General features: G+C 43.6%; 1 protein-coding gene across 2 annotated transcripts; it reads right to left on the bottom strand.

Moving 5' to 3' along the window:
- Positions 1-1755: 1755 nt before the first annotated feature.
- On the bottom strand, positions 1756-19740 carry IFNAR1 (interferon alpha and beta receptor subunit 1). Of its 2 annotated transcripts, XM_072338075.1 has the most exons (12): positions 19554-19740; positions 15128-15248; positions 14239-14432; positions 13438-13598; positions 12214-12361; positions 11204-11318; positions 10811-10859; positions 10657-10720; positions 9330-9484; positions 8463-8613; positions 5210-5364; positions 1756-3356 (listed from the first exon to the last, which is right to left on the bottom strand). In XM_072338075.1, exons 1-12 carry the CDS (start codon positions 19633-19635, stop codon positions 3129-3131), a joined length of 1623 nt encoding a protein of 540 aa, XP_072194176.1. In that variant the 5' UTR covers positions 19636-19740; the 3' UTR covers positions 1756-3128. The 2 variants fall into 2 exon arrangements, with proteins under 2 accessions (XP_072194176.1, XP_072194165.1); XM_072338064.1 differs by having other exon boundaries at positions 10657-10859.
- Between the last annotated feature and the right edge of the window lie 5077 nt (positions 19741-24817).

Here is a 24817-nt window from a genome sequence, read left to right as displayed (position 1 = left end):
TGCCATGGGCAAGGCTGCCCCCCACCAGGCTCAGGCTGCCCAGGGCCCCATCCAACTTGGCCTTGAGTGCCCTGCAGGGATGAGGCACCACAGTTTCTCCATAGGTCCCTTCCAGCCCCTGTGATTCCATGCGGTAAGATGAACACTTGCATCTCCCTGCTCTGGCTGTGCTCAGCTTCACCACGGGGTGTAGCTGCAAACAGGAAAGGGGCAGCCACACTCCTCATAGTGGGCAGAGACACCGGGCTGGGTTGGGGCCCAGGCCCCAGCCTCTTCTCCCCCAGCTCTTGGGATTAGAGTTTGAATTCGCTGCTGAAAGACCAGCAGAGGGAGCACAAATTATTAGGTACCAACATTGCTCATGGGGAGAAATGCCAAGATAAATAATCACTTCCTTGTAGTTGGATGACAAAACCTGGCAGGCTTGGTAATTAAACTACACTCAATGAAAGGGAATACAGTTACTGGAACCTAAGCAGAGCTGACATCACCACCATTTTCCTTTTTGAGCATGCTTTGCATTTGCTGCCTTAGGAAAACACAAGGAACGAGCAAGGCAGCAATTACATCTGGTGCTAATTATGAGATTCTTTTCAGGATGCCAGAAACTGCACAACAAACAAAATTAGTTAAAAGCACAGGATGTTTCTTTTCTGTCTTTTGCAAAACATTAAACATTGGTACAGGGTCAAGCAGTTCCAGCAGCACTACACAGGTGATTATCACTCAGTAAAGCATCTCTGAAAAGATGATCCAGTATCCCCAGGAGGTCATAGAATCACAGAATATCCTGAGTTGGAGGAGACCCACAAGGATCACTGAGTGCAACACTGGGCTCCACACAGCACCTCCCAAAGTTCAAATCCTATCTGATAGTGTTAACCAGACTCTCCGTGAATGCCAGCACTGGGGGCCGGTTCCATGCCCACCGCCCTGTGGTGCAGCCCCTTTCCCTGCCCCCCAGCTGCCCCTCCCCTGGCACAGCTCCATGCCGTTCCCTCGGGCCCTGTCGCTGTCACACAGAGCAGAGCTCAGCGCTGCCCCTCCGCTCCCTCTGAGGAGCTGCAGCCGCCATCAGGCCTCCCCTCAGCTCCTCTGCTCAGTGCTGGACACACCGAGGGGCCTCCTCAGCCGCTCATCATGCACCTTTCCTCTCTGAACCCACTAAAGGGATTGTCTACCAACTATATTTTTTAGCTTACAACATCAAGCGTTTGATTCTGAAATGAGATGTAAGAAAACCCTAAAAACAAAATCCATTCCAGAAGCAGAAACCATGGGAAAGTCACAGCATACGCGACCTGGCATGCAGAAATGGTTACCAGATGCTTGTTTCCTTCCAACTAAAAATCCCACGAGAGGAAGAGTCTGCTGCACTGTCTATCCTCATTCCAGATTATATTCCAAGTAAAGCAAACCGCATTCCAAGTATTCCACAGTGTCAACACTGGGTAAGTGCTTCAGGTCTGAAATCCCATTGTTTTTGCTGAACTTGCTTACATGCGTCAGTACTGACAAATCCTTCTCTGGAGTCTCCATAAAGTATTTGGCTATTAACAGGGCTGTATCCAATCCCACTGAATAATTCTGGTGGGAATGATCAAATGCAAGGTTCCCACATAAGTTCTCATTAAGTTTATATGTGATATTCTTCACACAGTGTTTTTCTGGAAGGACAATAACAAAGAATCATGGGGATTTCCAACATGCTGTAGCTTCAATGCCGCTATTTTGGAAGCAGACAGAACCGAGGATGGGTTAAAGAAGTAAATGTGCAAAATTTATTAAGTTCTTCAATGAACACCAGAACATGGAAGTTACAAAATTAGAACAAATTTTTGAAATTAAAAAAATAATGATAATTAAAAAAAAATAGAAAACCACCAGCAGCTGCTTGCTGTAATACACAATGGCCCACGTGTAACTCAAACCTGCTTCATTCCACATCCATTCTGCCATAAAAAACAATCTATAAAAAATAGAAATACTTTGAAAGAAGGAAGTGGTATGCAAACAGTAACTGCAGCACCCTTACAGATTGTACAAAGAGCTGGCTGTTGGCAAGAAAAGACTGACTTGGATAAGCTCTGAAGGACAGTGTCCTTGCCACGTTGTTAAAAGGCGTTTTTGAAATACGACTTGGATATTTCTACATACAGAATAAAGTTTCGCATTGGCAAATCCCATTCAATTACAAGAGTTCTGAACTTCTGGCTGTGTAAACATGAGAAAGGAGAAAAAAATAGCAGGATATTCCTCTTAATACGCCTTACCATCAAAGTAATTTTGGAAGTATTTTTCCAAGTATTATTTGGTTATTCTATGCATTCATTGTCTGCCACCCTAAAAGGCAGCACAATGCAATTTGACCATACCTCTATTTACAAAGCGCTTCCACTGTGACATCTGTATTTTCCACAGTGGAGTGTCTTCTCCCGACCTGGTACTCGCCCACATTACTCAGTGCTGTGGGAGAAGAGCACCCCGATACACAGCTTCACACGCATGGAAGCGGGCACTGGGAGCACCTGGCAGCCACGGCTGTAAGGAATTACACAAGGATGCTCGGAGGAGTTGCCTCATTGATTGGCTGTTGTCTTCTTTGCATACTTTGCTCTGGACCTACTGACTCAAAAAACACTGTCTCCAAGGGGGCTGGAAGATGTCAGAGAAGTACCTGAAATGGTATCTGGCATCAACTTTCTTCTGCCTGTGTAAAGATAATCTAAGGACTCTGTCAAAGTACACACTGGCACTCAAAATAAACCTATAAGAGAGAAATCCTTCTTATGCAACACAGTAGGCGTTCACCAAGGTTATCAGGTTCAAGTATACGAAGCATACAGATCTCTTCTCTGTATTCAGATAGTATTCCTTTTATCATCAGAGGACTATTCAGTCAAAATGGTGTAAGCTACCAGAACTCCAGTGTGCTTTAACTGCAGTTAGCCGGCAGCAGAGAAGGTATGTAACTTTCCAGTAACAAAGTGCACATTTGGAAACTTCGGAACAAAGATCCCAAAGTCATACAGTCTTCATATGGCCGAAGAGTTTCATAATACAAAAAAAAGTTCAAGTGTTTATTATGCCCCTACTGGTCCCATATTTGAATTTGTTCTTCATAGAAGTTATAGTATGTCTTTTCCTAGTGTCTCTTCTGACCCTTTGCTCTGTGAGGTATTATCATCGTAAGAATAATTCCCCGAATCTCGACTGCTGTGCTTAAAATGTCTGTTTTCTTTGAAATCAATTTGATTTACTTCTTCTGCGATGCTGCTCTCAATTATGTAACACATTTCTACTGGTTCCTCTGCAGTAGGCACATACGGACTGCTAAAGAGCTGCCCTCCAAAGCCCTGCAAAAACAGAAGCACAAAGAAAGATGAATATTCACCTATAAAATAACCCCACTTAAGATGAAAGCCATACAACTCCACTGCATTGTATTCAGCAGCATCACAATTATTTCTACCCATAACATGCAGCCCGCTCTCTTAAGTTCAGGAATGAAAAGTTGTGACAAAGTTTAGCTGCATTTATCCATCATTCTAGCAACGTAACCTCAACTCTTTTGCTATGTTTGCAGAAGTTAATCATGCACACAATCACAGTACTTCATTGATTATAACCTTGAGACAACTCAGGAAATAAAAGAAATGAACAAAGCAAGCTGCTATAACACAACACCAAGCCTTACACAGCTCTCAAGAGTGCTGTTGTCCGTTTTATGTGCTTCAGATCGACTCTCTGAAATGGTTTTTATATCAAATAAATACACACAGTATTATGTTATCAGAATTCTACTGAACAGAAGAACTAAAACACTGCCTTACAAATTTAGTTCAGATTAGCCATTGTAAACAATGAGACTAGTGTTAGATTTCAGCTGTATTCAGAAAGCTCTGCACGCTACATGTCATAAGAGCCTCGATAAGAAGGAGATACGTTAGGAAGGCCACACACCTCTCAAGTCAATGGTCTGAGAAACACTGTAGAAAGCTGTGTGAGGAATAGTTCTGGACATGCTTCAAAATATAGAATCATGATTCTATGATATACCCACATTCCAAAATGTATCCACATTTACATGTGAGCCTGTGTACTCTAGAATGGGATTGCTATTAAGTACAATGCAAGGCAGAACTCAGAAACTGCACAATGACCCTTTTTGAGACTTGAACCATAAGGTCATCATGTCAGGAGATGACAGACATTTGCTACATCAAAATTTCCTCCAAAGACTGGACTTGTATTTTTACCTCCTTTGAGTTTTAAAGGGCAGGCAACAACAACAGTTCTTGGATCGCGCAGCCTCTCAGATGATACAAACACATGGAAGATGCATCAGAAATGTAATATGACTTTCATAGAACACACAAAGCTGGAAATACACTTCCAATGTCCAGTTCTCACCAGCTTCCTGAGCCAGATGTGGTTTCTCTTTATTTTAGTAATGTTTCATTCAATTCTCTTCCACAAAGATTCCCTTGATCCAAATAACCCATAATAATTCAGAGCCTTCTCTGTGCCAAACAATCCCAACTCTCAGCATTTCCTCACAGGAGAGGTGCTCCAGGCCTCTGACCATCTTTGTGGCCCTCCTGTAGAGGTGCTCCAACAGCTCCATGGCCCTCCTGCATTGGGAGGCCCAGACCTGAATGCAGTACTGCAGGTAGAGCCATATGAGCATTAAAGGAGGCAGTCAACTCCCTTGACCTGCTGACTAGGCCTCTTCTGAGGCAGTCCAGGGTTATGACTGCCTTGCTGGGATGCAAACACACATTGCCAGCTCATATCCACCACCAGTATCCCCAGGTCCTTCATTGCTGTGGTGCTCTCAGACAATTCCCCTTTCTAAGATACTCATGATCTCCCAAAGAAACCTTCAGAGAAACCAGTGAGGTGTAACACAACAAGGAACAAACAAACTAGAAGCAATAAAAATCAAGTTCCACGCAGCAAGAAAACAGTTTCAAGCTGGTAAATGAAAGGATGTAAGACAATGTACCCACTCTGTGTTATGCATAATTCTAGAAACTGATACTGCCCAATTTTTCCCCTTGGGCATTCCTACAATTTGTTAGAAAGTACACAATTCATCTGTAAGACTACAAGATAACAGAATCACTTTTCTTTTCCCATAATATTTTTTGCTTGTTTTTCTAAAAATGCATCTGTTTAATGAATAAGAAAAATCTCGTCATCTTACCTCTATGTTCAAAGGAGTCCGGCATGAAGGAAAGAACATATACTTGATTTTATTATAGGCTTGATACAGGAAAAAAATAACCAGTGATGCCACTATCAAGACAGCAATCAGCGCAGCTACAAATGTTGCTAAAAGGATCAGAGGTAAGCTTTTACCTAAAGAAGGAAAAGAAAAAACAACCAATAAACCTACCATTTAGTCTAGGTATTCATGAACTGTCATGATTAAAACAGATGTTCTCCAAATCTGCTGCAGTGCTTATCATAGAGTTTCACATTCCGACACCACTATAGCCAGGCATGATGATAATTATGAAAACAACATCATTCTAATACCTTCAATAGTTTAATTAAAATCAAAGCACGAGAGATTTATCAAATATGAGAGCACAGGCATCTGCATACAGGATCAGAACCAAGATCCAATGATTCTCTCACTACCTGACAGCAGGACAGAAAAGCTGCCCACAGACAGTAATCATGAAGCACCTGATGTACATAAATCTGTTACTCTGCTGGCTCTAGCCACAGGCAACATAACATGAAACTAATGGAAATACAGGAGTAAAAGTTTCCATGTTGCAGAAATTTCCATGGGTTATGGAAGAAGAACGGACAATTAAAACAGTGAAGTTGGCCGATGAATTTTTAGCCAGGAAATGATCAGACCGGCCAGACTTGAAAGACCTCTAGGAACACAAAAGATTTTCTTTGACAGGAAGAGAACTCCAGTTCTAAGATTCAAATGACTGTGGCCCAGTCAGCAGAGAGGAAAAAAAGAGACCTAGCAAGCAGCTTATCTATTCCTTTCATATGAGTATCTAGGAATAAATAAATCCCAAACATGTTCCAACTATTTCCTATACTGGTAATCTAGACACCAGCTTGACTTTTTCCACTGTCAGTATAGAAACCTATTTAAGTATGGAAAACTATATAAGTATCATAGTATCGTGTGAGTTGGAAGGGACCTTAGAGATCATCGAGTCCAACTCCCGGGATTCGAGCCCTCTGTGTAGCAGCGCAGCAGTTCTGCCACTTGCGCCACAGGGGGGATTCGAACCCAGGCCCCCGGAGTTGCAAGCGGCAGTTCTACCACCGTGCGCCACTGGGGGCACACCAGGTGATGCTGGGGTGAGTGCCATGGTGGCACAATGGCTGCGGTGACATCACTGAGCAACAGGCTGTGATGCCACCCAGCTTTGGGCGCTGGCAGGGCCTGGCCCAGTCAGTCTCGAGCCTGGACTCCTGCCGAGCGAGTGTGTGCGGCTTGGAGGTGGAGCGAGAATTTTACTTGTGTGGTGGGCTGTGCTTTGGGGACTGCTGGCAGCTGCTCTCAGTGCCCATCCCTACAGCCATCACCTGTAATCCCCTGGCCTGCCTGGTTCAGGCAGCCGGGGTCCCACGGGGTGCACGTGCAGCAGCACAGGTGAGCTGGGTGGGCACGCGTCCCCACCAGGGTGGTAAGGGGGTGAGCTCTGGGATGGGGGAGCTGCCAGGACTGGGGCAGCAGTCTGACCCTGTGAGGGCGTGGGGCATTGGTGGCACAGGTGTGGGGTTAGGAGGGTTTCCTGCTGAGGGAGCAGGACGTTTCTTCTGCCTGTCCCAGAGACAGAGAATGACCACGGCCTCTCTCCCCCTTGCAGTGCACAACTTTCACCGCTGAGGCGCTGTCGAGGGAGAACAATTCATCTTCACTCCCCATCAGGCCACAGCGTTAAGACCATGGCAGCAGAGGAGGCATGGACATGTCCCATCTGCCGTGACGTGCAAAAGGACATTGCCTACGCAGTGCCGTGCCGTCACGAGTTCTGCCTTGGCTGCATCCTGCGCTGGGCCAAGCAGAAAGAGACCTGCCCACTCTGCCGCAGGGTCATGACAGTCGTCAAGGTTGCTGCGTGGGACGACGACGACTTGGATTTCATCATCTGTCCCCCAGCACCACCAGTTCCTGCCTGCTTCCAGGCAGGCATCACCCGCATCTACAGCCCCCAGCACGATGTGCCATCCCCTCCAGCCCTTCTGATGCTGCCGGAGGAGCAGGAGGCTGTGGAGGCACAGGAGGGGCGTATGGTGGGCGGCCTGCTGCTGGAGGTCTGGGCAGCCCTGTTCAGGCAGCACCGGGAGATCCTCGACCCTGTGCTGCCATGGCTGCGCCAGGAGCTGCGAGCCATCCTTGGGACGCAGTGGTGGCAGGCAATGGCAATGGAGAACATCATCCTCAACGCCCTGTGTAACATCGGGCTGGACAGCGAGGCCCTGACCCAGCTGCTGCGGCCTGCCCTGGGGGACAGAGCGGAGACACTCATCCAGGGCCTTGTGGACGCCGTTGTGAGCCGGTGGGGCGAGGAGGCCCACGGGCAGCTAGGTCTCCAGGGTGTCCACGTGTCCGGAGGGCAGGAGGAGGGCCCTGCAGCCAGCGGGCAGGAGGACAGCTCTGTGGGCGCCCCTGGCCCCGCAGCCTCCCAACGAGGGACCGTTACATCAATTGCCGGACCCAATGGCTTCACTGAAAGTGCCAGTAGAGAGGAGCAGCCCAGCACACCACAGGCTGTTCTCCATGTGGATCCCAGTCACATCCCTACTGTGCACATCTCAAGTCAACGGGAGGAGCCCCAGGCGGAGACGGAGCAGCTGGCAGCAGCAGATCCCTCTGCTCAGGGCAGCAGCCCCTCCGCTCCTGGCCGCTCAGCTGGGAGGGCCCGGCGGCCCCGTAAGAGGAGGGCTGGCAGTGACCTGGACCCACAGCAGCCCTGCAAGAAGCCGCCCCCTCGGAAAAACTAGCAGGGACTGCACTTCTCTTTAATTAAAAAATAAAAAATAACTTTAAAAAAGACTCGTGTCATTTGAAGGGGTATATTTGGACTCAGCACTGGGTTTTAAGATTTTCTGCAAAGCATGCACATGAAACACACACTAGTACCCATTCATCCTGAGACCCTTTCAATTCAGCCTTTTAATTCATAATCATTACAGTGACTATTCTAAGACAGTTTCTAAAGTCAGATGTACCATGGAATAATCACACTGCAGTTTTGTCCAGGTCAGAACAGGAGTTGTATCAGTACAGCAGTGAGATAGAACACAGCAGCAGTGGCAGACTGCTGATATGACCTCTGCCCAAATGGGTGCTGACTGGGTAAAGGCCATTATGCTGTGACGCAAATACTTCCTAACTAGTGAGGACTGCAAAGGCCTGTGAAGTGTTAATAGTTTCGATTCCATATGTGTAACAAGTCCCAAGTTCGTCCTACCTCCAGGTGTTCCTACGCATTCCTCTTTGCTGAAATCACTGCTTTTGTTGTAAGCTCTTGAGAACGCTTGTACTTTCACACAGTACAGAGTCGAAGGTGTCAGATCAGAGATTGTCGCTATCGTCTGTTTTGTTTCTTTCATTTTTACTTCCTGAAAAAGAGCAAAGTAAGGTTCACGTACATATTACAAGAATCACTCAACAAATCCAGAGTCTCTGCCTCTGCTGAAGAAGTAATTCTGTAAGTAGCTGGACATCATTCTGCACTCAGACTGAATAAAACGGAAGAAGCACGTAACTCTAAAGCAAGCCCATTCAGAAAACATTTGTTGCCAAGAAGATACCATCTTCACAACACCAACATTTTACAATTCAAAACTGACATACCCTGTGCAAAATCAAACTCCTTCCAGTTACTGTTTTCCTTCTCCAACAAGTTTATATACACACATTTACCCATTATGATATAAACGCTTTGCTCTAAGAAGCATTTAAAGACTATGGAGAAATGGACTAACACATGAACCGGAAACATTCAAGGCTTTGTTTTTTTATGACACGTGAAGGTATAAAACTGCAAATACAGAAATAAGCATTTAAGAGGCAGGAATCTTTATGAAACTCAGAGCGTAGCTCTACAAAATCATTACACGGCCACGTGAATGAAAAAAGATCAAAATCTCCTCAAGGTGTAATGCCAGACTTTTTAGAAGAATCTTTCACAAAAACGGGCAAACAAACAGGCAGCATGACTGGCACAAAGTGTACGTGCCTCTTCCGAAAATAAGCTTCTTGAGAAGAACTTAAGCGTAGTGTTTATGGCATAGCAAACTGCACATACTGTTTTAAGCACTTGATGACTTCGTACCTCGTTATATGATGAATTCTTCCAATACAGAATCTGGTAAGATAAATCGTAAAGGTCACTCATGATTTCATTCTCAGGTCCTCCTGGAGGAGTAATCTTGACATGGAGCAAAACATCACTGATGTCCACATTTACATCAGGAGGGCCAATTTCATCTTCAGACATTAAAAGGAAAAAAGGGTTAAAAATAAGATTAACAGAGTAGAAACAACAATATTGAATAAAACACTGCCATTAGATCTACAAAAATTTTTACAAACATGTATTTAAAACCCTGACTCGACTAGTAGCTTTACCTATTTGTATCTGCAAATACAAGGGCAGCTCTGAAAGTACTGCCTCCTGTTTTGTTATATTGACCCACAACATCAGAGGCGGATGTTGGTGGTGTGGCAGTAGAGAATGAACCTTCCTACCAATATTCCATTACATTTTTTCGACGTGTGACAGATGGCAGCAGAGAGGCAAACTGACACAATGGTGTTTGACATGGAAGTGCACATAAAGCAAAGGCGTGTCGCTGAATTCCTCTGTATGGAAAAAATGGCATGCAATGACATTCACTGACACATGCTGAATGGAAACCAAAGAGTGGATGTGAATACAGTGAGGCAATGGGTGGTGCATTTTAGCAGAGGTAACAGGAGAGACAAAGCACGTTCCGGACAGCCATGCACAGCTGTCACAACTCAAAGTGAAGTGTGTATCAATCAGCTCATCCATCATCAGTACCTAAAGGGGAGCTACAGGAAAGGAGGGGACAGAGTCTTTAGCAGGGTCTGTGGTGACAGAACAAGGGGACATGGTTTCAGGCTCAAAGAGAGTAGATTTAGGTTAGATATAAGGAAAAAATCCTTTACAGTGAGGGCGGTGAGGCACAGGAACAGGCTACCCAGTGATATGGTTGATGCCCTGTCCCTGGAGACTTTCAAAATAAGGCTGGATAAGACCCTGGGCAACCTGACCTCTTCAGGCCAAGAAGGATGGACCACATGGGCAACATTTTCCTAGCAATTATACCATCATAGCAGCTGTGAAACTGCGGGTCACATTAGCCACCTCCACTGCTATAGATATTTACAAACACAGCAGGCAGCCTCCTGTTCATCACCAATGGAAAGATACAGCTAACCGTAGTGACTGTGTTGAAAAATATTGTTTTGTAGCTGAGAACTTGCTCTATCAAATAGTGTTACTCTCACCTTTTTATCTGTGTTAGTTTCCATGGAATTAAATAGGAGGCATCAGATTCAGAGCAACTCAAATAGCATGAAGTACAAGTTGACTGAGAAACGAAAAAAAAAATGAAGAAAGAATCTCTCCTTACTTGTTACCAGCGGATCTACTTTTATGTCCTTAGACAAACATGATTTATTATATTCATTCATGGCCTGCACACGGAAGTAATGAGATGCTGAAGTAGGTTCGATGACAGATGACAAATTGCATTTCATGTTAGTGATGTTCTCACATCCTGATACCTTCTGCCACTTTGAGGAGTAATCATCATAAAGGTTCTTTAGGAACCCACTGCAAGAGATATTTTAATGTTTTTGATGATGTTGGGACCACAAAGTTTAAAAAAACAAACAAACAAAAAAATGATTTCACCTATTTATAACTGAAACAATGAAGTCAAGTACAAGGAAATGTAAACTTTGTATCTTATAAAAATGCTACTTAGAATATACAGAGAAGTCAATTATATCACATGCAATCCTTCTAAAAGGCACTAGATGCATTCAGTGTTTAACAGAACGTGTTAAAACACATTTACAAACTATTTAACTTCTAGCAAGCGTTTATAAATGACAGCATATGACATTTAGAACTATACTACAGGTCGATAGAGATGTGGAAATTGCTTAACTCACGTGAGATACTGCACCGTATAGTTCACGTGTTCTTTATAGTGATTATTCCAAAGCAGATAGAATTTCATGTTCAAAGCAAAAACTCTCACATGTGTTGGACAAAGAAGGTCATTCACTGCTCAAAACAAAAAGCAGAAGTTACTGGGTAGTAATAAGCTTTATATAACATACAGCAATTGCTCAGCACGTGAGCATTTCTGACACAAATGGTCACAGCACACATTCAGGAACTTTGCAGAACAGTTAAAAAAAAGCAATCAAAATCACATTTGAACTAAAAAGATGACAAACTAAAATGCTGTATATACAACAGAATGCAAGCCTTTAGCAATAAAAGCATTAGTTAAATTCACTACAGTTAAAATTAAGGACAGATGCATGGAGGTTTGTAGAAATAAACACAGTCCAGCAGTAGCTTGCCTAGGAAACTACGTAAATATACACAAATAAACACAAAGCAGTTTTGATGTACCATCCACTCAATCTAGCATTTAATTTTCTACATTCCCACACTGTAATTTTTCCTGAAATAAATATTTAGGGATACTTAAAGACTCCTGAACAGCACTCAGAAGAATTTAAATGTGGACACGCAAAACAAGCTATTAACTGCAAGCAAGCTGCACAAAGTAATTCTTCAGAATAAGCAAGAATGAAGTCCAAAAGGCTTGCATAAAAGGCATTCTTCTAAGCTTGGCTCCACTTCACATGCACACATTTATTACCTAATACAAAAAGTATTTTGTCAACACACGCTTCCCCTTCCTCTTGATTCAAAGTCACAAATGCAAAAAATATCAAGTTTTCCAATACAGTGAAAATAGTTTTTACAGTCCAAATTACTGGACAGAATTTGCCTCCAAGTGAAAACCTCTGTGCACTATAAAAACTTCCAAGATCGATAGGCAACATTTTATATTGATTTACAATATAACATTCTAAATAACTGTAATGATTGCTGCTATGCCAAAGTAGGAACTTGTTTGAAGTAAGATGACTTCACGCTTTACCTTTACGAGTGGTTTTAATGCAATGAATTGGACTGAACAGGCCTTCTTGATAGTCCAGAGGAACAGTTGCTTGAACTTTCAAACAATAGGTAGTCTCTGGAGCAAGACCATCTATTACATCAATAGGTAAAATCTTTTGAGTTCTGACCTGTAAGAGAGATTTGTGAATAGCATGTGAATATAACTGCTCTACAAGATTAGCTGATTTTTAAGTATCCTTCCCCCACACTGCGCTTCAGCCTATTTGTATAATATCACAGAACCATAGAATGGCTTGGGTTGGAAGGGACCTTTAGGATCACCTCATTCCAACCCCCTGCTATAGGAAGGGACACCTCCCTCTAGACCAGGCTGCTCACAGCCCCATCCAGCCTGGCCTTGAATGCCTTCACATGCCTGAGGGGCATCCACAACCTCACTGGGTAACCAATGCCTGTTCCAGTGTCTCACCACCTTCACAGTAAAGAATTTCTTCCTAATATCTGGTCTAAATATACCGGCTTCCAGTTTAAAGCCATTTCCCCTTGTCCTGTCAATATAGGTCCTCATAAAAAGTTCCTCCCCAGCTCTCCCTAAGCAGTGCCAAAGTAAAGAACAAAGGACAATATGTGTAGGCTGATTCAGCGCTGAAAGGAAGTTTCTAACTTTGCTCCTTTATGCATGAAACTAGATTTCCAGCTTTAGGAGTGCAGCACAGCTCTATATGAAACGCAACTGACTGCACTTGAATTCCTCAGTTCATTGAACAAACACTTCCTCCTCTTCCCTCTTGGCTGACCAGACAGACATGTCACACACACAGCTTGTACTTTAATTATAAGAACTCCAGAAGATCAAATTAACCTCTTATCTCGCCCTTCCCCTTTATCCCCTATATCCTACATAAGTGTTTCTTCCCACTGCCTTGAACTTTCTTTCCTTTCCCTGTTCCTGCTGGCTGACAGTGGATCCTGCTCCAGCTCGTGTGAGCTTCCATCCCTCATGCATTAAAAACTGGCTCTGGGATTCAAGAGAAATACAGCAGTTCTCATAAAATATCTGAAGCAGTCCTCTAGAAATACAAACAAACTAACTAAAAACAACAACTTTTCAGCCACATTGCGACAGTTATACAGTCGTGTAGCTAAACAAGCTATATAATTAAACAATTCAGGTTTAGAGCATTAAACAGTTAATGCAAAGGTCCAGCAGTTATGGTCAAGAAAAATCAGAATGCAGTCATACCTCTTCTACATTAGATGAATTTTCCCAGATAACTACGTTGTATTTAAAAAGCAGAGGATTTAGCCACATTTTTCGGACCTGATTTGCTTCTGGAGGAGAAACCTTAATTTTAATGTCTCCATTTATGGACTGCAACGCTATTTCGGGGGGACCAATCTGAGCTGCAAATATGAAAACACATGGTAAACGTTTAGAGGAAAACAAACTAACATTTAAGTTACATTAATAATACACAGCTACTGTGATTTAGTATCTTCCAACTCTTTCGAGGCTGTAACAAAACTACAGGAACTGCCCATAGGATCTTAGTTTTAATTCTTCTCAAGCAGTAACTCATAGAAATCTAACTTAAAATATATGACAATGTTGCCTGAAGCTAAAATGCAATATTACTGATGAATGTTTTTCACAAAGGAATGAAAAAGCTGGATTGTATTTTAAAATAAGCAGGGCAAGAAATGTAGCTCAAACAAATCAATCCAGTAGTACTGCCCAGTAGCCTTCCTTCATTATCCTATAATGAAAAGTCAAGAGGTCAGCAGAAGACCTCCAGGAAAGTCCATTTCAGGGAGGCTTTATGGAATCCAGAAAGACAGAGTGATAGAAAAATCCCTCAGAAGAACAGCACCGCTATCAATATTTTTCCCTTTCCAGAAATCACCTATAAATACCTTACATCACTTTAAGGTTGAGAAAGTCTCTAGTTTATGCTGTTGTAAGCAGTAGAAACTACATATAAGCCACAGTAAAGTGCAGAAGGACATTTAACTAGATACGTTGCAATATGTAAGGAGCTCATACCTATTTCATATGGAATCATTTCAAAAATGCTAGACCATGGGGACTTGTCTTCCCTTCGTTCAGCCCTAATGCGCACATGATGCATATCATAGTATGCAGTTATTGCTGAAGAAAAGTCACATTCCGTGTGACTGACATTCTGACAACCAGATAATTCCCTCCATTCCGGTTCATTTGTCTGAAGATCATCAAAGCTGCAAGAAGAGAATAAAAAATAAAAATGAAAAACAAAGCAAACTAAATCCTCAGTTTTCCTCACCTTTTTCTAAATGCTAGTTTAGTAGTATTAGTTTGCCCAGCATTTAGCACCAATTACATCGGTGCTGGTGATATCTATTTTGTCAGCCTTGATATCACCATTTAATTCAAGCCTCAAGTTGATATCACCATTTAATTCATTACTTTAATCTACCCTGTTATTAGTTTAACCTTTTTACCCAATCGTATCAGACTTTATAGACTGATAGTTCACCACTTGGTTTATTCAATGTGTGAACACAGTGTCTGAGAACAGCAACAAAGAACCCCTCTCAAATGTAGTTTGCATGTGTTGACACAACCTAGCTCAAAAAGAAGAAACAACAACAAAAAAGCCAGAGAAGAATCAATACATTTAAAACCTACATTTCTAAGTGTACCACTTTACTGCCCAGCACTGAGAATTACTACTAAGTGTGCTTTGTATTTATAACACCTCTCTATCAGAAACAATCTAATTTATACATGAACTAGAAATTGAAGGACAACTCTTGGATTCTACATCAAGAAATATCTTCCTAGAAGTTTTATGTGGCAGCACCAAGAGGCATAAATCAATCAGTAAACCAGTTTACTCTTCTACACAACTACGGGTCTGATATTTGTGGCTTGGAATGAAGCTACTACTTACCACTGGTATTGTGCTGAAAATGTCACATTGGTACCATCCCCAGTGTAGTTCCATCTTAGGGTGAAATTAGTATTTACAGCATAAACCTCAATATCCTGAGGACTCTTCAGATTAGTGTGGCCTATAAAAAAAAGACAGTATCAAGCTACATAAGGATCGGGATAAATAATTTTGACATAATTTAAGGAGAAAATACTTTTGTTAAAAAGAGTGACAAAAATAATAATCTCCCTACCTCCCTTTTAAAAGCACCTGCAGTTGTAACTTTCAGCACATGAAGTTCACTGCTATGGGTGATTATAAGCAATCTGAATGCATTTATGCTGTATTTTATTGGTTAGATCCAACACCTGGAGCTCAGCTGCAAACCACTTGGGATTGACCTTATGGTCTCATTCCACAGCTGTGGAACAGACAGTACGTCAGACTTTGTGCCACACATTACTGCCGCCAAATCAATGCATGGCTATGAACATAAATCCCATCCAGTGAGTTTTCCTCACACAGAATTACCTTAAATGAGGTAGAAGACGTGCTATGTTTTCTTTCACCCAAGGAACAGTGCATAAAATGACATGGGAAAGAGCAGTCCAAGAGAGGAGAAGAACTAACCTCTGTCAGGGAGATTGCCAACAGGAGGCAATTTTAGATACGAATTAAAGTGTTCAAACTAAAATGAGGAAGCTTTGTGAAATATAGATTACAGATTAATCACTGAAATGAGCATTTCAAAAGAGGAAAGAAGGGAACATTTATCAAAAATGTACTTGTTCAATAGGGATCCTGCTTGCACGTGGTCTGCATATAAATCTAAGCAGTATAGAATCACAGAATTGTTTAAGTCAGAAGGAACCTTTCTTTCCAAGGCCATTTGGTTCTATCCCCTGCAATGAACAAGGACACCCACAGCACCATCAGGTGCTTAGAGCCCCATCCAGCCTGACCTTGAGTGTCTGCAGGGATTGGGCGTCCACCACCTCTCTGGGCAGCCTGCACCAGTGTCTCACCACCGTTGCTGTAAAAACTTCTTCCTTATATTTGATCTAGACCTCCCCACTTTTAGTTTCAAACAATTTTCACTTGTCATATCACAACAAGCCCTGCTAAAGAGTCTGTCCCCTACTTTCTTGTAGCCCCTGTACCACAGGCTATGCTCTTACCCTATCTAAAAGTGGAATATGAGAGCATTAAACATATTCAGTAGTTTTGCAGAAGCTCACAATCTTTTTCCACTGTCAGTTGGATAAAAGAAGTATCAAATAATCTCCTTTAAAAGCAGCAGGATGGGTAAGGAAGCTCACTGGAATGAGGATATTAGCTTACTTCCACAACCTTCCTTCCCTTTCCCCTCACCTCCCATAGGTTCTGTTATAAGAGAAAGAGTTCAAAAGCTTTTCCAACCATAGCGTAGGCAGTGAAGGCTGGTATGACGTGACACAGGAAAGGATGTGATGTTTTGGGAAATGGACTTAAGACTATCACAAAAGGTGCCCAGCAATACTTCCTCACAGGAACTGCTGCATTTTGAGGCCTATCTGAACAAGCATGTTCACAGCAGAAGCCATTCTGATATAAATTCTCCAAATCCGGAAGAGAAGCAAATCACTCTGAACTCCATCACAAGCCTTTCTGGTGGCTGAACAGTGAAATGAGTAGGAATGGCTTTAGTAACAGGCCCAAAAGCAGACTGTCATGGGCCTCAGGTTTGATTTCCCCTTTTCTCTGAGAACTTCCTCACACAAGCTGGAACAACACGGACCCCAGCCTGACACTGGCTCTTCTGTAACCCTCACAAACTGCTAAAACCAGACACTAAGAACTGCTTTCAGGGGCCAAGAAGCATCAAAACATGCAGCTCTGCTCTGCACAAATGAAACTGCCGCTTCATCGAGCACTTTGTCTGTGTGACTTCCTCCCTCAGGACTGCACGTGCTCAGCTCTTGCCTGGTTTATGAAATGAGTCAAACACACAAACTCTGTGCTACAAGCTGCTGTCCCGTTAAGCTGCAGGTATCACCACGTAGTTGCTGTTTCCTTTCTGTTCCGCTGCCAGCTGCTGCTGTAGACCAACACTAAACCAGATGGCCTTTTGGCTTCAAAAGATACAAAACGTAAATACAGAAACAAAACACCCACAACCCCATAGCACTCGTAGATCTGTCCTGAATGTAATTAGGCATCTTCCTCCACGCCCTGGCTGGAAAAAACAACAACAGATTACTGCTTTATAAAGCTCTCCTGATCCTCAGAGACAACCCTGGGAATTCAATCTAACTCCTTCATGAGGAAATCAAGTTTCTTACACGAGCTTAAATAACTATTTATTGAAGGTTCCAAGCCCCAGTCATCCTTCTCACTCCATCTCCTGCTTTCATTGTCCCTTCTAAGTCAAACTTGCTAGTTTTCCGAATAATTGCCATTCTTGTTTTATACATTCTCTCTAAATAAGCACTCTTGGAACAATGTAACTCACCAGTCACAGTGCTCCAGCTGAGTTCTATAAACGGAGTTCAGCCTTACAGAAGACGTGACCCAACCTTTTCATTCTGCTTAGCGCTGCTACACCCCAGCACTTTTCCGGTTTTCCCCAGAACCATTTAACATTGTTCTCAATAACACAGATGTGCACAGATGTACATGCCTAACCTTACACACAGTAATTCCCATTTCCAGTGGTTTGTACTTGCTTCCCTAAATCACTTTCCTAAATTCAAACGAAGAACAACAACCGTGCAGTCAAGGAGTGAACTCGGCAACAGAGAAGCGCCATGATTTAGCTAGAAACCCAATGCACAAAGTATTACTTACTCCAAAGGCTCTACTTTCTTTGGTTGATTCAATGACAAAAACAAAAAGAACGCACCTCTCCCCAGACCCTCTGTTCCTTCACTACCAAATCAGTTCAACTTACATTCCTATCTGAGGGAGAATAAACCAACCAAAAAACACCCTCTAAAGGTCATCACGGAACTGTTTGAGTTGGAAGGAGCCTTTCAAAAGATATCTGGTCCAACCCCCCCCCCCTGCAATGAACAGGGACACCCACAGCTCCATCAGGTGCTCAGAGCCCCATTCAACCTGACCTTGAGTGTCTGCAGGGATGGGGCATCCACTGCCTCTCTCTGTTCCACTGCCTCACTATTCTTATGGTAAAAAACTTCTTCCAACCTATATTTCCCTTCTTTTAGTTTGAAATCATTTCTTCTTGTCCTGTCGCAACAAACTCTGCTACAGAGTCTGCACCTTTCTTTTTTACAGACCCCTTTCAGATGCTGAATCAACTCATCATCAACTTTCCCCACCCATCAGCTTTCCACATATTTCAGTTCCCTGCTATTTGCTACGAATCATCCATCTGAATACAAGAAATAATACCTTCTAGCTTATGGTAACACAAAGAGCCAGAGTTTGCTGAAGATGCCAAGACTCACAATGCACTGCTGTGACTTACAGATATGCCCACAGAGGGATTCACCACATCAGCCAATGTAGGTTTTGCTGCCCTAGAAAAAGCGGTTATCTTACAAACTTCTTGTGAATCCTTAAACACTGTTTCTAAACCAACTGTCAGACCCAAAGTTGAGCTGACACACCATTCCTCTCAAAAGGGAAACGTTCTAACAAAAACGATTGGTTTTGGTCTCCTATCTGAGTTATAAAGGCAAGCACAGTGTGACAGAACACAACTATATGTCCTACTTCATGTCTGCTGCAACGCTGCCTGCTAGCAGCTGCGAGGAGCTCAGCGACAGCCTGCTGCTTATCGTGTGTGGGTTAGAACCACGGAAACTCTGTCTCAGCCTTTCAGCGCTAGGCCTGTTACGTGTGGGTACGGAACACAGACAGAAAGCCACAACCAAACACAGCAAAGGCAGCCCGACTGCTGCTGACTCCATGGGCAGAACGGTGCTCTGAGGCGGCAGGGTTATCACCAGGGCTTTCAGACTGGCACAGAAGAGGAACTGCTGGTTTTGGACAGGGCAGAAGGTGACAGGTCACTGCAGCCCAGCAGCCACTTCTACATACAGAAGCAGCACGCAGCATGCCCATTAATTTCTGCCCTCTGCGTGGGTTAACTGAAGCGGCTGCAGGTAGCACAGCGCCGACAGCAACGGGCTGGAACTTGGAATGAACGCACAAAGCAAAGAGCTGCTTTTCCACCCCAGCCCTACCGCAAAGGCACAGCGCAGACCCCAGAAAACAGCCTCCGGTCTTCTGTCGTGTTACTACCCATGAGATCACGCCCTGAAATCCAGCAGCGTTGCTCCCCTTCGGTTCCCTACTTGAACTTCACGCTCCGAGGCGCCTTCGCAGTAAGTTAACGGGATCCCAAAGCCCGTTTCCCACAGACAACACCGCCTCACCCGAAGCTCCGCAAAGCCCCAGCCTCACCCCAACGCCACCGCCGGTGCCGCACCGCGCTCACCTGCACACAGAGGGAACGCCACGAGCAGCAGACAGAGCAGCACAGCCGCTAATGGCCCCGCAGCACGCACCATCGCAGCCATCAACCCGCGGCTGCTCTCGCCCTTACCGGAAGCCTCTGCTGGCTGCGCATGCGGCCTGCCGCGGCCGCCGAGATGGGGGCGGTGACGTGTGCGTGTGTTGTGAGGTTTGGGGTTGCCGCTGGGGCTGTGAGAGCAGCACAAGTCTTAAATGCAGATTGGAACAGCGGGGATAAAGGAATATTAGCAGGCATCCTTCTGATCGACTGCTGAGGGCATAGACCAGTGACAGAGCTTCGGAAGATATATGTGCCAGTGTAGCGTCACCTGGAAGACAGCCATGAGTTATACTGCAGAGAGATGCCTGTATCCCAGTCATATTCTAAGTGTTCCCAAAGAGGTGAATGAAAGCGAGATACTATGAAACCAGTATTGTCAGAAATAGAAAAACAAGATTAATAATAAAAAGGCAGTGCCATCTTTTTTGTCTAACTGTGCTTATGAAATCTAGATGCTGGTGTTCCCTGCAAATCAGGGAATCAAAGAACCATAGAATGGTTTGAGTTGGAAAGGCCCTTGAAGACCATCCAGTTCCAACTGCCTGCCATGGTTTCAGGTTTCTACTATTAATTTCTTTTGATCGATAAGTATGCAATGCAACAAACATTTAATGCGGAAGTGTGTTTATTGTGTAGCAGAACTGAGTGACTAACAGAGTTGTTAGGCTACTAAGTACCACTCAGTGGGAGCCATCACGGTCTCCATGTGTCGTGGTGAACAGTGAGGAGAAACAGTGTTGTAATGAAAGCAACAGAGAAGGACGTGATCTATCAAACATCATCAGCTTCACCACAACTTCCTGAGTAATTCCACATAAACAGGCGTTCTTTCAGACAAGGGCTATTTGCCCTTTTCAAGTAGCTAAAGAAGAAGAAATCAGTGGAAGACAGCTGCTGTCTGATGGGGTCAGGCTGAGCCTGTACCAGACAGCTCCTCCCCGTCACGGGGTGGATGTTACTGCATATCAACAGCAGTCCTGACCACAGGGAGTTGCTCAGCTCTTTCCCAGGAGTGCTGATTTAGCTGTATACGTGCAGATCATTTGTATAATACGGGCACACCAAGTTCAGTGTTAGTGAAAGCTCAGCCTTTTCTTACACACACCTCTGTTTTTCTTTTGTGCCTGCTGCCATGCAGATCTGAGCAACACCCGCAGGCGGCTGCTCTCGGGATGGTTCATGCAGCTTCTTGCAGCTTCCTGCACACCAAAACACTCTTGGAACCAATGCAGACTATGGGCTCTGGTGGATGAGGGGAGGAAGGCTTTGGACAAAGGAACACCTTGGTGGCTGAGAGAATGTGACTCCCAGCTCTTGGCTAGCACAGTCACAAAGTGCTAATGCTAACAGATATATTTAGTACACTTCTGTTATTAGTAGTAGTACTAGTAGTATTTTCTTTCAGCTTTGGAGTAAAAGTATGAGCTGGCTGTAAGAATTATGCAAGATGTATATTCTTGCATATTATATATTCTAAGATATAGAGCATTCCGGTACTAACATGATGAGGCTGTTTAAAAGCATCCATAAAGCAGAACTATTTAGGTCTGCTCAGCTGCGGAAGCCTTACCAGAAAAAGAAACAAAAACATTTCCTTCTGCAATCAACAGTGGGCAACTACTGAGATAAGTGACAGGTTCTGATCTAGCCTGGGGGAGATAAGTGCATGGATATCACATGTTTCTTAGGATAATGTAGATCTTTTCTGACCTTGACCCAGATTTACCTTTTTGGCGATTTGTTATCTTGTGTGGAGGCAGTTTATAGGAAACCATTTTTATGGCACCTTGTATCAGTCACATTTCACAGTAACCACCTTGCAGTCAAAGATCGTAAAATGAATTACAGCAGGCTCACTAGTTTCCTACTGTTGGAAATAGTGAGTAGTCTAATATAAAAGCCACAACATTCACGGTTTATGTTCCGGTAAGTTTGAATGCAACTTTCTCACAGGTGTCACAGAAGAAAGAAACAGAAACCGGTGTTGATAAAATCCGTTCTATGAGAAGCTCTATCTCCAGTACGCAGGCAGACAAACAGAAGGGAAGACAATGCGTGGACAAGAATGCCAGTCCTAAAACACGTGTGCTATGGAGGAAACCAAGCCGGTCAGGCTCCACTGAATTTATTTCTGTTGGCGGACGGGCAAAGGAGAAATCATTCCCTTGTTTCTTCTCACGTCAGCTCTGGAACAGGATAAAAGAAGCAAATACAGCATTTCAACTTGCTTGAATAGTGTAGAAACATGAGATAAGGAAAGGAGGACTTAGGAAGTCAGCTGCATGTAGTAGAGCCCCGGGACAGGCTCTTTTGTATCCATCCCTTTCTCGATGTACTTTTGCCTTTAGAGTCAGGTTTTCTGCCACTTCTCAGGCAGTATCTCCCACACCTTTTCTGTTAGAAATCTTTTCCTCGTATCTGCCTTGTTTCAGTCTTGTAACTGCTTTCATGTCTGTCATGGACGTAGAGATTATTCATTTCCTGTTTTCAGAAGTCTCTCACATATTTGAAGACTGTCATGTCAGCATCAGTCTTCTTTTTGTCAGACCACAATGTGCTGGATCTTTTCACCATCCTTCACAGAGAATGCTTTTTGTCCTCCTGACTTTTCTCAGCTCTGGGTATAGCTCTCCAGCTCTCCCTGGTGCTAGACAGTAGGGAACGTTGTCTCACACATGACGTGTACTGTTCTGTGGTCTGTACATTCTCTGTGGCATTTGCCTCTTTCACATCAGTGCAGTGTTGACTCACTTGTAGCCTGACCCAATATAAACTCTGTTTTCACCTTCTTCCACCTAAATTAATTTTCCTAGTCTGTGACAGCATCTTGTAAGACGTGGAAAGTCTTACTGAAGTCAGAATAGAACCTACTGCTTCTGCCTCATGCGGAAGTTTGCTGGTGCTCACTGAAAGGAGTGAAACCATTTTCCTTTTGTTAGTGCACTGATGTTCTCTGGCTGAATGCTAGTTTCTCAACATCATTTTGAAAGCTAAAAACATAATGGGTGAAGTACATGCTAAAAAAGCCTGCCTGCTGCCTGCCTGTTCCCAGCACAGTGCTCACACATTCAGGCCCTATTTCTACTTTTCTGGAAGAAGTGTAGTTGGAGTGCTGTGCTTACATTAAACCCTTGATCACCTCACACAGAAGTAGACTTTTCACCCCTTTCCAGACAGTGGTATGAATTATAGCAGGGCAATAGTTCAGAGCTTTTTCACGAGTAAACTTTTCACAAGTTCTCTCTCTGTGATGCAACTTCTTCCATCACGTGTTACCAGCAACTTGCTTTTAGACATTGCTGGCATTGAGACCTGGGTGTTTCACATCAGGAAAGGTTATATAGAAGCAGTTCAGATTTTCCACAATATTTCCATATCCCTTCACACTCACGAAGTTGCAGGACGACTCATAGATTCAGCTCTTGCCCTTCTCTTCTGACCCTCCTCACACACTGAGATCTACAAGGAGAAGGTTGGTTTTGGGCAGGTGTAATTCTGTGTATCAAAGACGCTTAGTATTTTAAGTGCATGACAAAGCTCAGGTAAATAAAAACACAGGTATCTGGTCAGAAGACTGCATTTGGTTTTGAAGGGCAGAGGCGCCGTGATTTGCAACAGCCAGCCTCCAGAATGTGAGAAGTTTGCTGTCAACCTGTATTTTTTTACAGTCCTTGAAGACCTACCAAGTGTCTTCACAGCACCTGGTCACCATAATATATCTCCAGCTTCCTTCCTTATAGATAATATAATGATCAACAAGTTGTGCTTGGTTAGGATGAGATTCAGAGCCTCATTGTATCAACAGTTACATCAGCATGTCTGAAAATCTAACCCACGTGCAGAGCTCCAGCTGTGATTTACATGGTGTCACCCAAACGGATCTGTAAAGAAAGTCCCTGTTTGGAGAACCAGCAGTCTGGTTTTACAAAGTGCAGTAGAAATAACAGGAGCTGGAAGAAGGGAGTAGAAATGAGAGATGGTATATGAGTTACACAGTGTCTGTCAATGGGAAGATGGAAGAGCTGAGGTGTTAAACGTTCTTTGGTCTGCTGATTTTATCAGTGTGTAGTCCTTGCACCAGTGAATTCACATCAATGCTGCTGCAGCCAGGACTTCCTCTGTAAGGCTTCCCCAATGTTATCTCACTTTTCTTCTTGATATCAGTATCTTTCTGTACCTTCAGCCCTTTGCAGTAATTACGTGAAAGCACTGATATTAACTCAAGGTAATACAAGGGAATTGTGACTGGGCCGTAGCTGGAACAACCTGCCATCCCCCAGAAAAGCTGCTTAGGAAAGTGTGAGTGAAAGCTGAAGTCACGAATGGTTTAGCTTGGCTTTAGCCAGGATAATTATAAACGAGGTGAACAAACGTCTCAGAGGTGAGAAGTCAGAAGTAAAAAAGGGCTTTCCCTTTTTGTAGTGCTGTGAATTCTTCACATCCTGCTTGCACAGCTCTGTATTTGTCCTTTATATCGTGTGGCTGAAATTGAACAAAAATGTCCTTTGATGTACACAGGAAGAATGTGGTTTGCCCCCAGCAGATCCCTCGACTCGTAATCAGTGTTATCTGCCAGAATTGCACTTGTGAACACTCCACCTTTATCACAGGTGAATTCTCAGTGAGCGCTGTGTGCGGGAGCTGTGAAGTAACAATTATCACAGCCTATTTAGCCACAAACCCTGGTATGGTGTCAGAAGAGTCAAATTTAGCAAAGAAACTAGAAGTCATCCAAGGACTTTCTGGAATCCCCCATGAACCAAAGAGATGTAGAGTTGAGGAATTCATTCCTATTGCATGCTAAGCAAGGCACAGCTGGACTATGAATATACTTTTCATTTGGGAGTTAATCACATAAAGGATTTTGATGGTGATACGGACAGCGAGTGAAAGGCAGCCCCATAGGAACTTAAAGCAGCTGTTTCTTTGAGGACAGTGTGCTCCATATCAAAGCAAAGTTAACCAAGGTTATCAAGACAAACGCTTCCTTTCTCCGCTTTGAATTCATTGAAAGAGGAACAATCCCTCTCCTCGTGATACAACAACAACTGGTGTCAGCAGAGACACAAGGGGAAACACTTCCTCTTTTTAAATGAGGAAAGCCAGACTCTCAAGATTTCAGAGACAATGTTCTTGAAGAGATTCTTGCTGCCTTAATCTACAGGAACTGTATTTCTGAATAGCCA

Source organism: Excalfactoria chinensis, chromosome 1, assembly GCF_039878825.1.
Source record: "Excalfactoria chinensis isolate bCotChi1 chromosome 1, bCotChi1.hap2, whole genome shotgun sequence".
In the NCBI taxonomy this organism is placed as follows: Eukaryota; Metazoa; Chordata; class Aves; order Galliformes; family Phasianidae; genus Excalfactoria; species Excalfactoria chinensis.
This window is presented reverse-complemented; position numbering and strand designations above follow the sequence as displayed.